The sequence below is a fragment of the Lachnellula hyalina genome, assembly GCF_007821495.1.
Source record: "Lachnellula hyalina strain CBS 185.66 chromosome Unknown contig00244, whole genome shotgun sequence".
Lineage (NCBI taxonomy): Eukaryota > Fungi > Ascomycota > Leotiomycetes > Helotiales > Lachnaceae > Lachnellula > Lachnellula hyalina.
In genome coordinates this window covers 1-13,329 of record NW_022157358.1, presented here as the reverse complement: position 1 = coordinate 13,329, position 13,329 = coordinate 1, and the positions used below count along the sequence as shown (strand labels likewise).

Sequence of the window (13,329 nt, the reverse complement as noted above, 5' to 3'; positions counted from 1 at the left end):
ATCATCCCCAGGATAGTAGTTTAGATTGTCGCAGAAGTGGAGACCTCCGTAATCATGGCCCCAAGAGACGCCATTTCCTCGAAGCGGGAATGGCAATGATTTGCAGACCTCGAGCAACCGCTCAAGAGGAATTTCGCCAGGCTGGAAGGCTCTCTGCAGAAAGTGACAACTCGCGTCATGAAGTATGAAACCATGGCGGCCATTAACGGGACATAATCGCATGACTGGGAGCTCATCCCACGCCGGAAAATGAGAATCGTCGTCGTCCCATCGCATATTGGGATCAGACGGTGCGATCCACGTACTTGCCGCAGGATCCTCCTGACAACCAACACCAAAGATGAATGTCCCTGATGGGTCAGAATAGACTGATTACTTTAGCAGCAGAAAGTCTTCCAAATTACTTGCTGTATACTCACTTACCCGAAACTCCCTCAGCCAGTACTCAGGGCCTGATCTCGCCAAGTAATTATAGATTGGAAACCCGCAAATAATGCAATCAAAGATGTTAGGACTCATCGCAACGACGTTCGAAGAGACAGCGCTTTCTGAGCCTTTGCATCCACGGACTAGTCGGGCAGCCTCATCATATCCTATTAGTTATATGGAGCATGCAGATGAAGAAAATCAAGATGGTAGCTAAATATCAAGCATGCAAAATGTAGCTGGATACCCGCAAAGCCAGCCAGCATATCGCAACGTAACAGCTTACTTTCGTACGTGAAAACCAACAGCTAGGTGGAAGCTGGGTGGCAAGCTGATCATCTTGTGCCGCAAAACAAACAATAATCAACCTCGCAACGATACATTTCTTAAGCTAAAATGCTAGTGCACGTTGTAGAGATTTACAAGTAAACTCATCAACTGTCTACCTGCCTCGGAGCTACTTACTTTTAGACTTATCACGGTCAAGATAATAGGACTAGGACCCTGTAGTCATGTGACATAGAATTGATGACTAAGCGCTGAGGCATAACCTCTTTACTGCAAATCCAATTTCTAGATCTGCATCCCATCAGTGAACAAGTCTACAGCAACCAAAATGCAATAGAAGTGATCGGGCCTGAGTTAACTTTAATATGACCCTATTATCTATTCTATCCTAAGATACCTCATTGTGAACTTGTAACTAATTTCCGATTTACAAACTCGCCAAACCCTAGCTCTCCTAGCTCACGCCCAAATCCCGAGTTCTTGACCCCTCCAAATGGCAACTCGGGGGCAAAGTTTTCATGCGCTGGTGAGTTAATATATACCATTCCGCTATCAATCTTCAGGGCCACTTCCTGTGCATGTGTTTCGTTTCTGCAGTAAACGGAGGCGCCTAGCCCAAACTTTGTCGCGTTGGCAATTTTGATGGCCTCTTCTTCGGTGGAGACGATATACAGAGAGACTACAGGGCCAAATGTCTCTTCATGGAACAGAGGGTTTGATGGCGTTATGTTAGTGACGATTGTAGGCTCCATGTAGAAGCCAGGACGATCAATGCGCTTCCCCCCAGCAACGACTTTCGCGCCATGTTCCTTCGCAGTCTCAATCTGTTTAAGGAGACCCGTCACGGCTTTTTCCGAGGACAGCGGACCCAGAGACGTTGCACTGTCAGCTGGGTCGCCGAGCTTGAGCGCACTGAAAGCCTTCTCCATACCTTGCTGGAAGAGATGGCCACGTTCCTTGCCAACAATGATAAAGCGCTTGGATGCTGTACACTCTTGTCCCATGACCGATAATCGACCTGAAACGCCGTCGGCCACAGCCTTTTCTAGATCCGCATCTTCGAGCACGATGAATGGGTCGCTGCCACCAAGTTCAAGAACAACCTTCTTCAGGTTCCGACCTGCCCGCTCAGCGACCTCTGCGCCAGATTCCTCGCTCCCCGTCAATGTGATGCCACGAACTCGGAAGTCGTCAATAAAGGTGTTGACAGCATCGAAGCTACAGAGAAGGTTGGTGTAGACCCCTTCAGGTGCGCCCGCATCTCTGAAGAGGCGGGCAAAGGCCTCGGTGCACTGTGGTATATTGCGCGCATCTTTCACAATTACTACATTCCCTGCCATGATCTGCGGCCCGGCCACACGCGCAAGCTGATAGTAGGGGAAATTCCACGGCTCGATAGCCAAGATGACGCCGGTAGGCTGTGTGTGCATGACCGCTCCTGGGTGTTCAGGGATGGGTGTTGGCTTGAGGAAGTCGGCTGCATTCTCGGCGTAGTATTCTAGAATTGAGGCAGACAGCTCGATCTCATCCTTTGACGAGCCGATCAACTTTCCCATTTCGAGTGTGGCTAGGCTGGCCAGCGAGTCGATTTGCGCGCGCATGAGCTTGGCTGCACCGGCTACGATGCTTGCTCGCTCTGACACGGGGCGAAACCGCCAATCTTGCTCGTAGCAGTTGTGTGCGGTGTCAAGAGCATGGAGGGCTTCTTCGTTGGAAATTTCTGGGAACTCCTTGTGCAGTTTTCCTGTTGCAGGACTGAGGGAGTGGTAGTTACGTGCCATGATTACTACTTTAGTACTATGCAATAGTCAGTATATTATATCCAATTTACTAGAGAAAGATATATAATACTGAGAGATTGTTTTGTTTGTTTGTTTGCGGGGTATACTATTCTAGTTCAGAAACTTAGTGTTTTCAGGGGACCATACAGGAATTTATAAAATATTTATATTTATACTCATACCAAATCCGAGCCCTCCGAGCTTCCCGAGATTTTCCATTCTTGTAGGATATGTTCGTAATTCTAATATGTCATTGTGGATCGTGGAGCCGGGAAGACTTTTATCTTGTTCAGTGCCATCCATCATTTTGCCATGCTTGTGATCAAATAAAAAAATCCACCTAATCGTTCCCCTGGAGGAGTGGACACTCTATAGAAGGACTGCATGGGCAACCCCAGTGCATATCACCGCTAAATCGGGTAATACCACAAGCTTCTACGCATTTTAGTCTTCTTGTATACCATTATTTGGGCCAAGTCCGAACGATTCGAAGGAGCACTTGATCTTAAGTCCGATGACCTGATTGCTTAGTAAAATATTGAGTAAGCCAAGGTATTGCATCACGATCTAGACTACTCCACCCCTCCGTACTGCACTCCGTATTACTCCGGAAATGTTAAATATGTGGGTTTCCCCAGCGTACTGCACTCCGTAATACTCCGGAAATATTTACGAAGTAAATTGTAACATTCCCTTCCCCACCGTAAACCAAAAGGGACTACGGAGATAAGCCTATGATATCACTGCGGCTAGGGCTTAGTGGGACCTTAACAAGACAAGCACCGCAACGTACCGTCGCCGTGTGAGTCAGGTCAGTTTTACGGGATCTAGGTACCTACCCAGGTACCTCCATATGAGTGTAGCCATGCAGTCAATTGCGATTCCACGTGCTTTGGAGAGTTTCCCCAATTTAACATTTAAGGAGAGGGCGAGAGAGTACACTATCCCGCGTTAGGTAACCCGAGGTTTCTACCCAAATACAGATTATCAGAATTCGGCCCAAAGGACCAAACGTACTAAGGGTTTGGCGATGACACAATACTGTAATGAGATCCAGGGTCATTAAAACGCATGTGAAACCTGTAGATCTTTTGCATCAGATCAAAATATCGCAATTACTCCGTATTCTGTGGAATTTTTTGAACGGCGAACGCGTGATACTGCAACGCTTCGAATCCAAACGGACTTGTCCCGGTAAAAAAAAGAGATTGAAATTCTCAAGATACAGCTAGAGATATAGAGACTGCTTTACAGGCAATGGAAAAATACCTGGAATATACATTTCCTGCAAGTGGCAATCATATAACAGGATTGAGAGCTCCTGCTAATTGATGCGTAGCACCTTCTATCTGCTAATGTTCGTCTGAATATCTTCAAGTTCTTTCTTCCCAACTCGTATCAACAAGCCGAGTTTCTGCCTCTCTACTGGACAGTTTGTCCTTTTCTCCACAACTTTATAGATATCAAACCTTAACGAGTACTTTCCTCGATCATTGCAGCAATGTAATATCCCGAACAATGCCCCACTCGGGATTTCACTCATGAAGCTGCTCAACAGTCCCCTTGCAATCAAATTCGACGTATCAATATGGAAATCAATGTTTTCGGCTTATCAATTGCTGTGAAGACATAGGTTACAGAGGGACGACCTGGCCTTCCGCTCTGCGAAGTGGCCACCTGTGCTCTGGAGGGAAATTGTTGAATGTGCTCTGTGCTCCGGGTCCAAACTAGATCTCCTCTTCTTGATATTATAGTATGTAATAAGGTGTAGCCATGTATATAACTATATGGGGAAGACCAGAAGCCCAGCAAGTAAAAGAGGTTCTAACTTCTAACTCAGATCAACTTCCCTAGAACGAAGCTTAGATGCGAACAATGTGTGAAATAGACCAATAAACATGAGTACTTCTATGAAGCGAGGTGCAGACCGGCGATTGCTGTGCGCTCGAGGTTGTGCGATGTAGGACGCTGGTCGCATATGGTGGAAAATCCGCCATCAGGGACGCAACCGACGATGACCGGGATTAACGACCGAGGACGAGGAATCCTGGAGGAATACAGAGAGAAATCGAAGAATGGAAATGACGATAATGATACTCGCCTAGAAGGCGGGTTAAACTAAGGAAGTTGGCTGAAAGAGCCAAATAATCATGTAAATAATGGGGGACCGGACCATTTCGAAAGAAAAGTACCGCAGTGGAAAACTGAGCAAAACAGTGGACCATGAATAATGTATTGATCAGCCGAGAACCCCGCAAAAACTTTGTTGAAGAATCCCATTATGCCCCATAACCCCATCAAACATAAAACGTAATCCTTAATAAGTACAACCACACCCTTTAAAAGGAGCATCTTGACATGTTCCACTCACACCACCACAGTTATTACAAGGACCTAGTATCGGCCCACAAAGACTCAAACAAGCACAGCCATTATATCTCCCCGCAGTACACTTCCCATACTTGCTATCCTGGTCATTCATACCAGAACAATCGCCTTGATCGCAAGCCGACATAGAGCTCGTGGCGTTGCAAGGTGTTGAGGATAAGGATGAAGCTGACGCCGAGGCTGAGGCTGAGGCTGAGATGGTTGATATGGATTGCTGGTATAGCGTCGTTTGCCAGGAGGCTTTCGACGAGGTGGATGTTGCCGGTGAAGATACATCCGAAGCAGGAACCCGAGTCGAAGACGCGGCGCTGCTGAAGAGGGGTTAGAATTGATGCAGAGAAATGAATGCTTGAACTACTTACGAATTGCGATTAGATAGTTTTGCTGATAGAATACCAATTCCAGTTGCAAGAGCAGTAGTAATGACGAGTAGACACGAGATGCCTATCATTATCCAGAAAATTCGTCTCCGTAAACCACAAATCCTCACTTCTCTATTTGGTCGCTGTGCCGGTGTCGAAATCGAGGTCTTTGTTGTCGACGCTGACGCTCGACTGGAGCGAGACAACCATCCAACTATTCCTGGGGTCAATTCTTTCTCGTCGTCGTGTCCATTCGTATTAGAACTTTCTTTCTCCAGTGACGCAGCAACCTCTGGTAGGGCGGGCAGTGGCCTCTCAGGATCTGCTTCTGCCACCTGTAGACACTCGCTATCTGGATAACGTGAATGATCCATGACTTCAGTAACAGCCTTGTTATCGGGAGAATAATATGAGTGATCCATGATTCTAGTAACAGGCTCGAGGGGCGGAAGCGAGAATTGATATGGATGCTATGAAAGTAATTCCAGTATCATGACTGTATACCATGAAATCAAAGATAGAAAGCGAAATCCAAGAAAATTAATGAACGACAAAGCAAGCCGCGCTGGCAGCACGCCGTACGGGCAGACAGCTCTGGTCACATCATGGAGAGAGACTACTTAGTTCTCTCCTATTCCGTACAGACTGCTACAGCTGAGCAACTTGAAACACGGTATCCAGGTTTTTAGCTTACCATCCGTGGTACCTGGCGAAGTTGGTGTTACTCCAGCCACTTGAGTGGCTCTCTCGGAAGCCTTGGTGGGGCGTTCTGGCTCGGGAACTTATTGCCGCTGGGCTAATAATGTCTTCTGCTATATAAGCTAGCATTATATTTTGCTTCTATTTACACTTGATGTTTTAAGTAAAATAAAGCAGCCTCTTTGGAATTTTAATATCTTAAAATTTGCGTTTTTGACATGTTCTATTTATAGAAAGGCAGGTTTAGAAAACCTTAAAAGTATAAGTGACTGAGTGATAAGTATAAAAGACTGGAGTTATCATCGCAGCTGGCCTATCCTATCTCACCGATTTCGCTCTATTTGAAAAGGGCTTAGTTTAGCCTGCCATAGGATTTCGCATGCATATATTGCTGTAACACTGCCCATAACTACGGAGTATACGAAGTAGTAACAGGCCACAAGATCTACATGAAAAGCGGAGACAGTCCCAACGCACGTTCTCAAATTAGAGTTTTAAGGACTGCGCAGCGGCACAGCTAGGGATGCTGTACCGCAGCACAGACTCAACGGAGAAAATCCTTCTCGTCTTCTGTACCAATCAAAAGTCGAATAGTAGAATAATCCGTAGGACGGAGGTCGAGAAAACTTGCGAGAATGATAAAGACTTGATTGAAATATGTTTTCGTTTGCAGCACACTTAAGAATTCCATTCAAAGCTCCGGTAGGTGTTTTTAGGATCAGGTGACCATATGGTATCCTTGTTTCCTGGAAGATCTGCATACCCAAGCTGAGGAATTGGCTGGACGTAATAATGGGGATTTTTATATCGCCGATGCATGAGATGGGGGGGGGGGGAATACATCGAACGAAGTTCCTGGTCCGTGAGCGCTTAAATGTAGTAAAAACGGCTGTTGTACGACGTATATGGTACGGAGTAGAATCTACCTAGTAATTACGGAGTAATAGATGATTTGCCTGTAGGGGGTGGCTCCAATGTTTTCTCCCCTCTATCTATATGGCATGCATAGACAATTGTTGTATACAGTAGTACTAAATAGCTGCTTTGCAAAGACCTTTGTTAGCCTCAGGTGTAAGGACACTTGAAGTTTGTATATATATATATTGAAATTGGGTCTACCTTATATTTATGATACAGTACCGGCATCCCTTATAACCAGGTCCCACGTGGCCCTACCTAGGAATGCAAGCTACGAGGAATTAATCGTGGATTGCCAGCTCCTTGTCTTATCTTAGTGGAAGTAAAAGAAGGCTACAGGAATAGGTGTCAGCGCGTTAATCTGTGTTACGCGGCAGAGGAGAAAGTGAACACTAGCCCTGGCAACAATCTATCTTATAATCTAAAAGAACTAGTATATAGAAAATAATCTTTTGACCAAAGGAAATTTCTGTTAGTTTTGATATAATGTTCTCTGAACTCTGTCAGTCATTTCTTGCTAGCCGAGGTGGGGAACAAATAAAGGATTATCCCTTGTCACTACTGCTGCAAGAATCTTCCATGAGTTCGCGACAAGATCGGAACTCACTTTTTAAGGTTATTAGATCCTCTTAGCTTTTCGGTTGAGGCTCTTGAAGTACCATATACTCCGTACATATACGTTGGATTTTGTTATGCTTCGGGAGCATCCCGCCTCGGCATTTTTATCGCCGACATGTTCCGCTTCTCCACTACTCGAGTACAACTTCACATCATGGCCTGTTTTCTCCACAACGACCAGTATTATTATTAGAGCCTCCGCGAGCACGTTCCCTATAGATCTTTTTGTGTACATTATGCGCCCATAGATGAGACGAACTTTTGCTTCTTAAAGAATCTTCTATCCTTAGCTATGAAGCTTCGAGCTTCTACCACCGCTACCGCCAATCTCCGACGGTCCCTTCAGCAGAGTTCCTCGAATGCGAATAGGAGATGGATTGGAGCGCGAGGGATATGCATACAATCTCGCCAGGAAACTGGCGGTAGGAGCAGAGTCTTGGGAAGGCCTGCGGTGGCAGCGCGAAGCTTTGCTTCAGAACCTTTGATTGCCGGCTCACGAGGACCCCAGATAGCCCTCCCAGCGGCGTTCATTGCTGGACAGAGGAGGAGCTTGGCTACTGTACAAGATGGTATGTATCCCTAACACTTCTAAGGAGCTCTGCTCACGAATATGCCGCAGCTACCGATGATCAAGGGCCTATGCAGGAATACAACAAACGTGTTAAATCTGGCCGATTAAGGGACGACAAACACCAAAGAGGTGAGAAAAGATGTCCTTGAGAGAACCGCAAACGCTCATGGGATTTTAGGCATCATAGAGAATCTGCAAAATCTCCACGATGAACTCAGAAATTACACCGCGCCTGCAATCGTCCACCCCACCCTCGAAAGTCTCAAGCCGGAGCACGTATCGGTATTTGGACGTATGTTCGGAGGTGCACGAAAGGAGAAGAAACTGCAAGATATCCCAGAGAATTTGCCCCGAGGCTTATATTTGTACGGCGATGTGGGGAGCGGGAAGACCATGTTGATGGACATGTTCTATGAAACCCTTCCGAGCAGTGTCGCGTCGAAGACGAGAATACACTTCCATAACTTCATGCAAGATGTTCACAAGCGGCTGCACAAGATGAAATTGGAGCATGGAAATGATATTGATGGCGTGCCATTCATAGCGGCAGATATCGCAGAGCAGGGGAATGTTCTCTGCTTTGACGAATTCCAATGTACGGATGTAGCAGATGCTATGATTCTTAGACGGTATGAATTCTCCCGTAGGTGCTACAAGCATACTGACAATACGTTTAGGCTCCTCGAAGCCTTAATGTCCCATGGCGTAGTTCTAGTAACCACGTCTAATCGACACCCGGACAAGCTCTATCTCAATGGTATTCAAAGAGAATCCTTCCTCCCATGTATCAGCCTCCTCAAAAATCGACTCCATGTTATAAACCTCGACTCACCTACCGATTACCGAAAAATCCCCCGCCCACCCTCTGGCGTATATCACGCTCCATTAGACAAGCATGCAACGACACACGCTGAGAAATGGTTCCACTTTTTAGGAGATCCACAACAAGACGGGCCTCGATCCGAGACGCAAACAGTATGGGGAAGGGAGATACATGTCCCCAAAGTCAGCGGGAAAGCTGCCATGTTCACATTCGACGAATTGATTGGACGAGCTACCGGCGCGGCAGATTATATCGAGTTGACCCGCGCTTACGATGCATTCATCGTTACCAACGTTCCCGGAATGACACACAACTCACGAGATTTAGCGCGGCGTTTTATTTATTTCATCGACGCCGTATATGAGGCGCGCGCTAAACTAGTCCTCACCACAGCCGTGCCCCTAACACAGCTCTTCCTCTCACGGGAAGAGATAAAGGCCAAGGTCCAACAAGATAGCGAAGACAAAAAGGGGCAAACCGAAGAAGGCGCCGACTTGGACGACACATTGAGGATGATGATGGATGATCTAGGCATGAACATGGAGATGCTGAAGAGTAGTAACATGTTCAGTGGCGACGAAGAGCGCTTCCAGTTTGCGCGAGCTCTGAGCCGTCTGGCTGAGATGGGTAGCCAGGAATGGGTAGAACGGGGCATGGGTCTCGAGAAAGATGGCGGCGTAGAGGAAAAGGAGAGCTGGCAACGAGTGAGGAGTCGGCGTCTAGAGGACACTATGTGATGTGATGTGATTTGATTTCAATGTGATGTAATGTGATGTAAAAATTACCCTCTTATATAAAAAGAAGAAGGAGCGAGCGCACACCATGCCCTTCGAGTAAATACCTGCATCTGATCTGATATGGTCTGCATATCATTCATCATATATATATATATATATCCCCTATAGTACAATAGAAACCAGCATTTACGACAGCGCTTCCGACTTGTCAGGCCTCTGGCTGACTTGTCGATTCATCGGGAAAGGGAATCTTCTCCCATCGAGATGCACTTGCCTCTCGCATTGGTTTGTGCGTGCTTTCGTGTTGGTGAATGCACGCATATGATCAAGACGATGAATTTCTTACTTAATTCTCCGGCTTGACTAGTCACGTTCTACAAGTCCGTACAAGTTGACACGGCACAGGTCTGAATATATATGAAATCCTATTTATATCCCATCGAAGGATTTGCGCGCCCCACATCGTCGCTGCTAAAATAGAAACTGGTGACTGCACGTGGGGTGAGCATGCAAGGGTCCGAATGAAGGAATGATGGACATCGGAGGAAAGCGAGGGATAGGCGAGGAGGCGATCCGGGTAAGTCCCCTGGTCATGATGTTCTGGAAGCTTTTATATAAAAGGTCTTACCATTCATTATATGGAGATGGAGAAGCCGAAGAGAAGAGGAAGAAAGCTAACTACCGGTTCAAAAAGAGTTGTGAGATTTCGAGTTCCACTCATGTGTCATGCATAAGAAAATGAGGAGAGCTCAGAGCTCAGAGGCTCAGACAGAATCAGTACCCATACACTGATACTCCGTACAGTGTAAGTGCCAACACACGATGGTGGCTTGAGCCGCGATTTGTTAATTAAGCTGCGAGCGAATGCCCTGATTCATGGCACAGGTCAGAGTGTGAACGCCCCACGCCTCTCACGGCCCGCGGGTACGGCGTACATATAGCAGGGCAGTTCCAAAACAAGACACCGCCAACCGTTACTAACAAGCCATTTATATCCTTATTTCAACAACTCCAAATCTGAAATCAGCAAGCTTTATTCAACGTGTCTTCAGTTCTAAAACGCAAATTAGATATCACGTGTATTCAATTCTGATCTGAAAGTCTAAAACGTAAATCTCGCAATGTACAGTATTACCACTTCGTAAATTTATGAGTTACAGGATTGGCCAATTTGGTGAAAGAGATCCGAAGTCCCTGTAGACTGGCCCGAGAGGCCCGTGTGAGGGTAAAAATAGGCCTGGTGGGGGGCACTACGAGTACCTAATTCTCTGGCCAATTTTAGCGGCCGCTACTACTAATACACGCGAAGGATGGCCAAAATCTGCGCTCAACTCCACTACCAGACTCCTTCGTACGGTTTACTCGAATGCAGCCTCTTCTTCCTAGGCCATGGTGTTTTGTAAGAAACACAAATCATTCTTTTTCATATTCCAGAAGTCCTGGATCAAGAGATCGCGATGCAGAATCAGATATGCAGCATTTCCTATTCATGTAGAAAAGAGGCTCAGCCTCCCCACCAAAACCCCATGGCTTACAGTAGGCCCCCAAGATAACGGCAGCACTCTAACCCTACGAGGCATGCATGCTGAGTGCTGAGTGGCTACCTGCTCCTGGTCACTGCGATCCTTCTTCGATTCGACCAATCGGAAAGCCTTCAAGTGTGCCTTTCCTGCTTTGAGAAATTAAGTTGTGTGCTCTAGTTGGGAATGCAATTAGTACAGCTAACTGCATCCTGCCACAGCCTCTACGGCACGGTACTGTACAACAGTTAGTTGATCGAGCGTGCGGCGAGAGCGAGCTCTTTAATAATAGTTGCATCTGCCCATCTTCCTTATGTCTTTGGTACGCTTCTGTTGTCATACGTTCTTTCTTTCGGTACCCTCGTTTCGTGTCGTCGAGTAATTAATTAATCGGTGTCTGGCTCAATGGCGCGACCGACTTTTTTCGCCATGCCTTCTTCGTCAATGATCCTTCTTTTTGCGGTTGCGTTTGGTGGGACGAGTGCGTTTCCATGGGCGGAAGCAGAGCAGACAGCTACATATGTCCCTCATGCGTGGACGCCGCGACCTACCGGAATACCAGACGAGCCGGCAAAGTTGTTCAAGAGAGACGCGATAGGCGTGGATGTTTGCGGTTGGATTGGAGGAGATCAGTCAAAAGCAGTAACATGCGGTGCTGGATCGAGTTGTATCCATGATACCGCTCATGCACTTGTAGGATGTTGTACGACCGACGGGCCGTGTACGCAAGGAGTCTATACAACTTGTCAGGACCAGAACATGCAAGGATGGAACCCGAGTGTGTCGATTGTCAATAATGGGATTCTGACTTGGTAAGTGCAAGTATGCTTGGCATGGAAAAGCAGTGCTAACATGTCTGGAAGCTCTTCATCTTCAGCTTGTTATCAAAACACATACCCAGGAAACTACATGCAATGGGCTTGTGGAGATGCGACTCAGGGGGCTTCTTTGGTAACTTCTTACTCAAATCAGCCATCGGATATGCGATTACAACTTGTCTACACTGGAGTTTCATTCAGTCCTATGCCTGCGAATCCATCCACCACCGGGGGGTCATCAACCCAGACAGCAGCTTCAGGAACCTCTAGCTCTGCCAGCGCAGCAGCATTGGGTAAAGTCGCTCCAGTGAGCTCCGCGTCTTCTACGCCTGCTACGGTAGCAAAGTCAAACACAGCGGCCATAGCAGGTGGTTCTGTGGCAGCGGCAGCAGGAGTAGCTTTGATCGCAGCATTTGCATTTTGGTTCTTCCGACGTAGAAATCGCAACGCCCAGAAGCGTGTAACTTCATACATGGCGTGCGTTACTCCCGAACTCTTATCTTTCAAAGACTGACGTGTTTTATAGTAGACCAAGAGGTGGCCCCCCTGCACCAATAAATGGACATTCTTTTAATTCTCAGCCTTTCCAACCTATCAGGCCCAACAGCCCAGAGAACTGGGTCTCTCCCATGACTGGAAATCCAGGGAATGCACAAAGCCAACGCTCCATTTTCCCTGAGACTAGCCAAACAGCATACGACCCGTCCAACAAATCCATGTTCCCTGGACGCTCGGAAATGGCCTACAATTCACCGAGCCAACGCTCCTTGTTCCCCAATACCGACACTGCTTACCACGGAGCAGGTGGGGATATAGCCGATCTAGTCAACGTCGATGTTGACGATGCCGATTCTACCCACAGCCCACGCTCGCTCTCCCACCCCTTCGAGGACCCTACCCCAAAGCCTCCTCAGAACTCGTCTTTCGAGAAGCTCCACAACGAGAGCGTCCCCAACAAGAGTATACAGAACACTTCACCACCATCCCATGCTAATGAATACTCACCCCCACCACCATCCCAATTCCCGCAATTCTCCCCGCCACGCCCTCCTTCCAACGCAGTATTCCCAGCACTCTTAGGAGCCAAACATCCCTCAAACCTCGAAATAGAAAAAGACCAAGGGCTACCTCTAATGCAAACCAGCGAAATCGACGAATTCGCTTCAAACTGGCACGACGCTGTCGTCGCGCAACAAGTCCAGGAAGACCTGTCCCGCGACGCAGCCGTAGCCCAGCGCCTCCAAGACTCCCTCGCGCGCGCAACCCGGATCCACGACCACGACCATAATCCCGACACGCATATCCACGACGGCGAGATGCCCAAAATGACAACTGCGACGGGCCTAGGCTTCGCGAGCGCCGTACCGCTGCGCAAAGCCG

The 13,329-nt window shown here is 47.4% G+C and overlaps 2 protein-coding genes across 2 annotated transcripts; one reads left to right on the top strand and one right to left on the bottom strand.

The window, feature by feature from the left end:
• Window positions 1–1,112: 1,112 nt before the first annotated feature.
• Window positions 1,113–5,667, bottom strand: ssdA (Succinate-semialdehyde dehydrogenase [NADP(+)]; the record flags this gene model as incomplete). The annotated part of the gene is made up of 3 exons (XM_031153865.1): window positions 1,113–2,511; window positions 4,958–5,194; window positions 5,246–5,667. 3 exons carry the CDS (start codon window positions 5,665–5,667, stop codon window positions 1,113–1,115), a joined length of 2,058 nt encoding a protein of 685 aa, XP_031001433.1.
• A 2,105-nt stretch (window positions 5,668–7,772) lies between these two features.
• Window positions 7,773–9,611, top strand: AFG1 (the record flags this gene model as incomplete). The annotated part of the gene is given in 4 exon segments (XM_031153864.1): window positions 7,773–8,049; window positions 8,100–8,180; window positions 8,191–8,680; window positions 8,729–9,611. 4 exon segments carry the CDS (start codon window positions 7,773–7,775, stop codon window positions 9,609–9,611), a joined length of 1,731 nt encoding a protein of 576 aa, XP_031001431.1.
• Window positions 9,612–13,329: the final 3,718 nt, after the last annotated feature.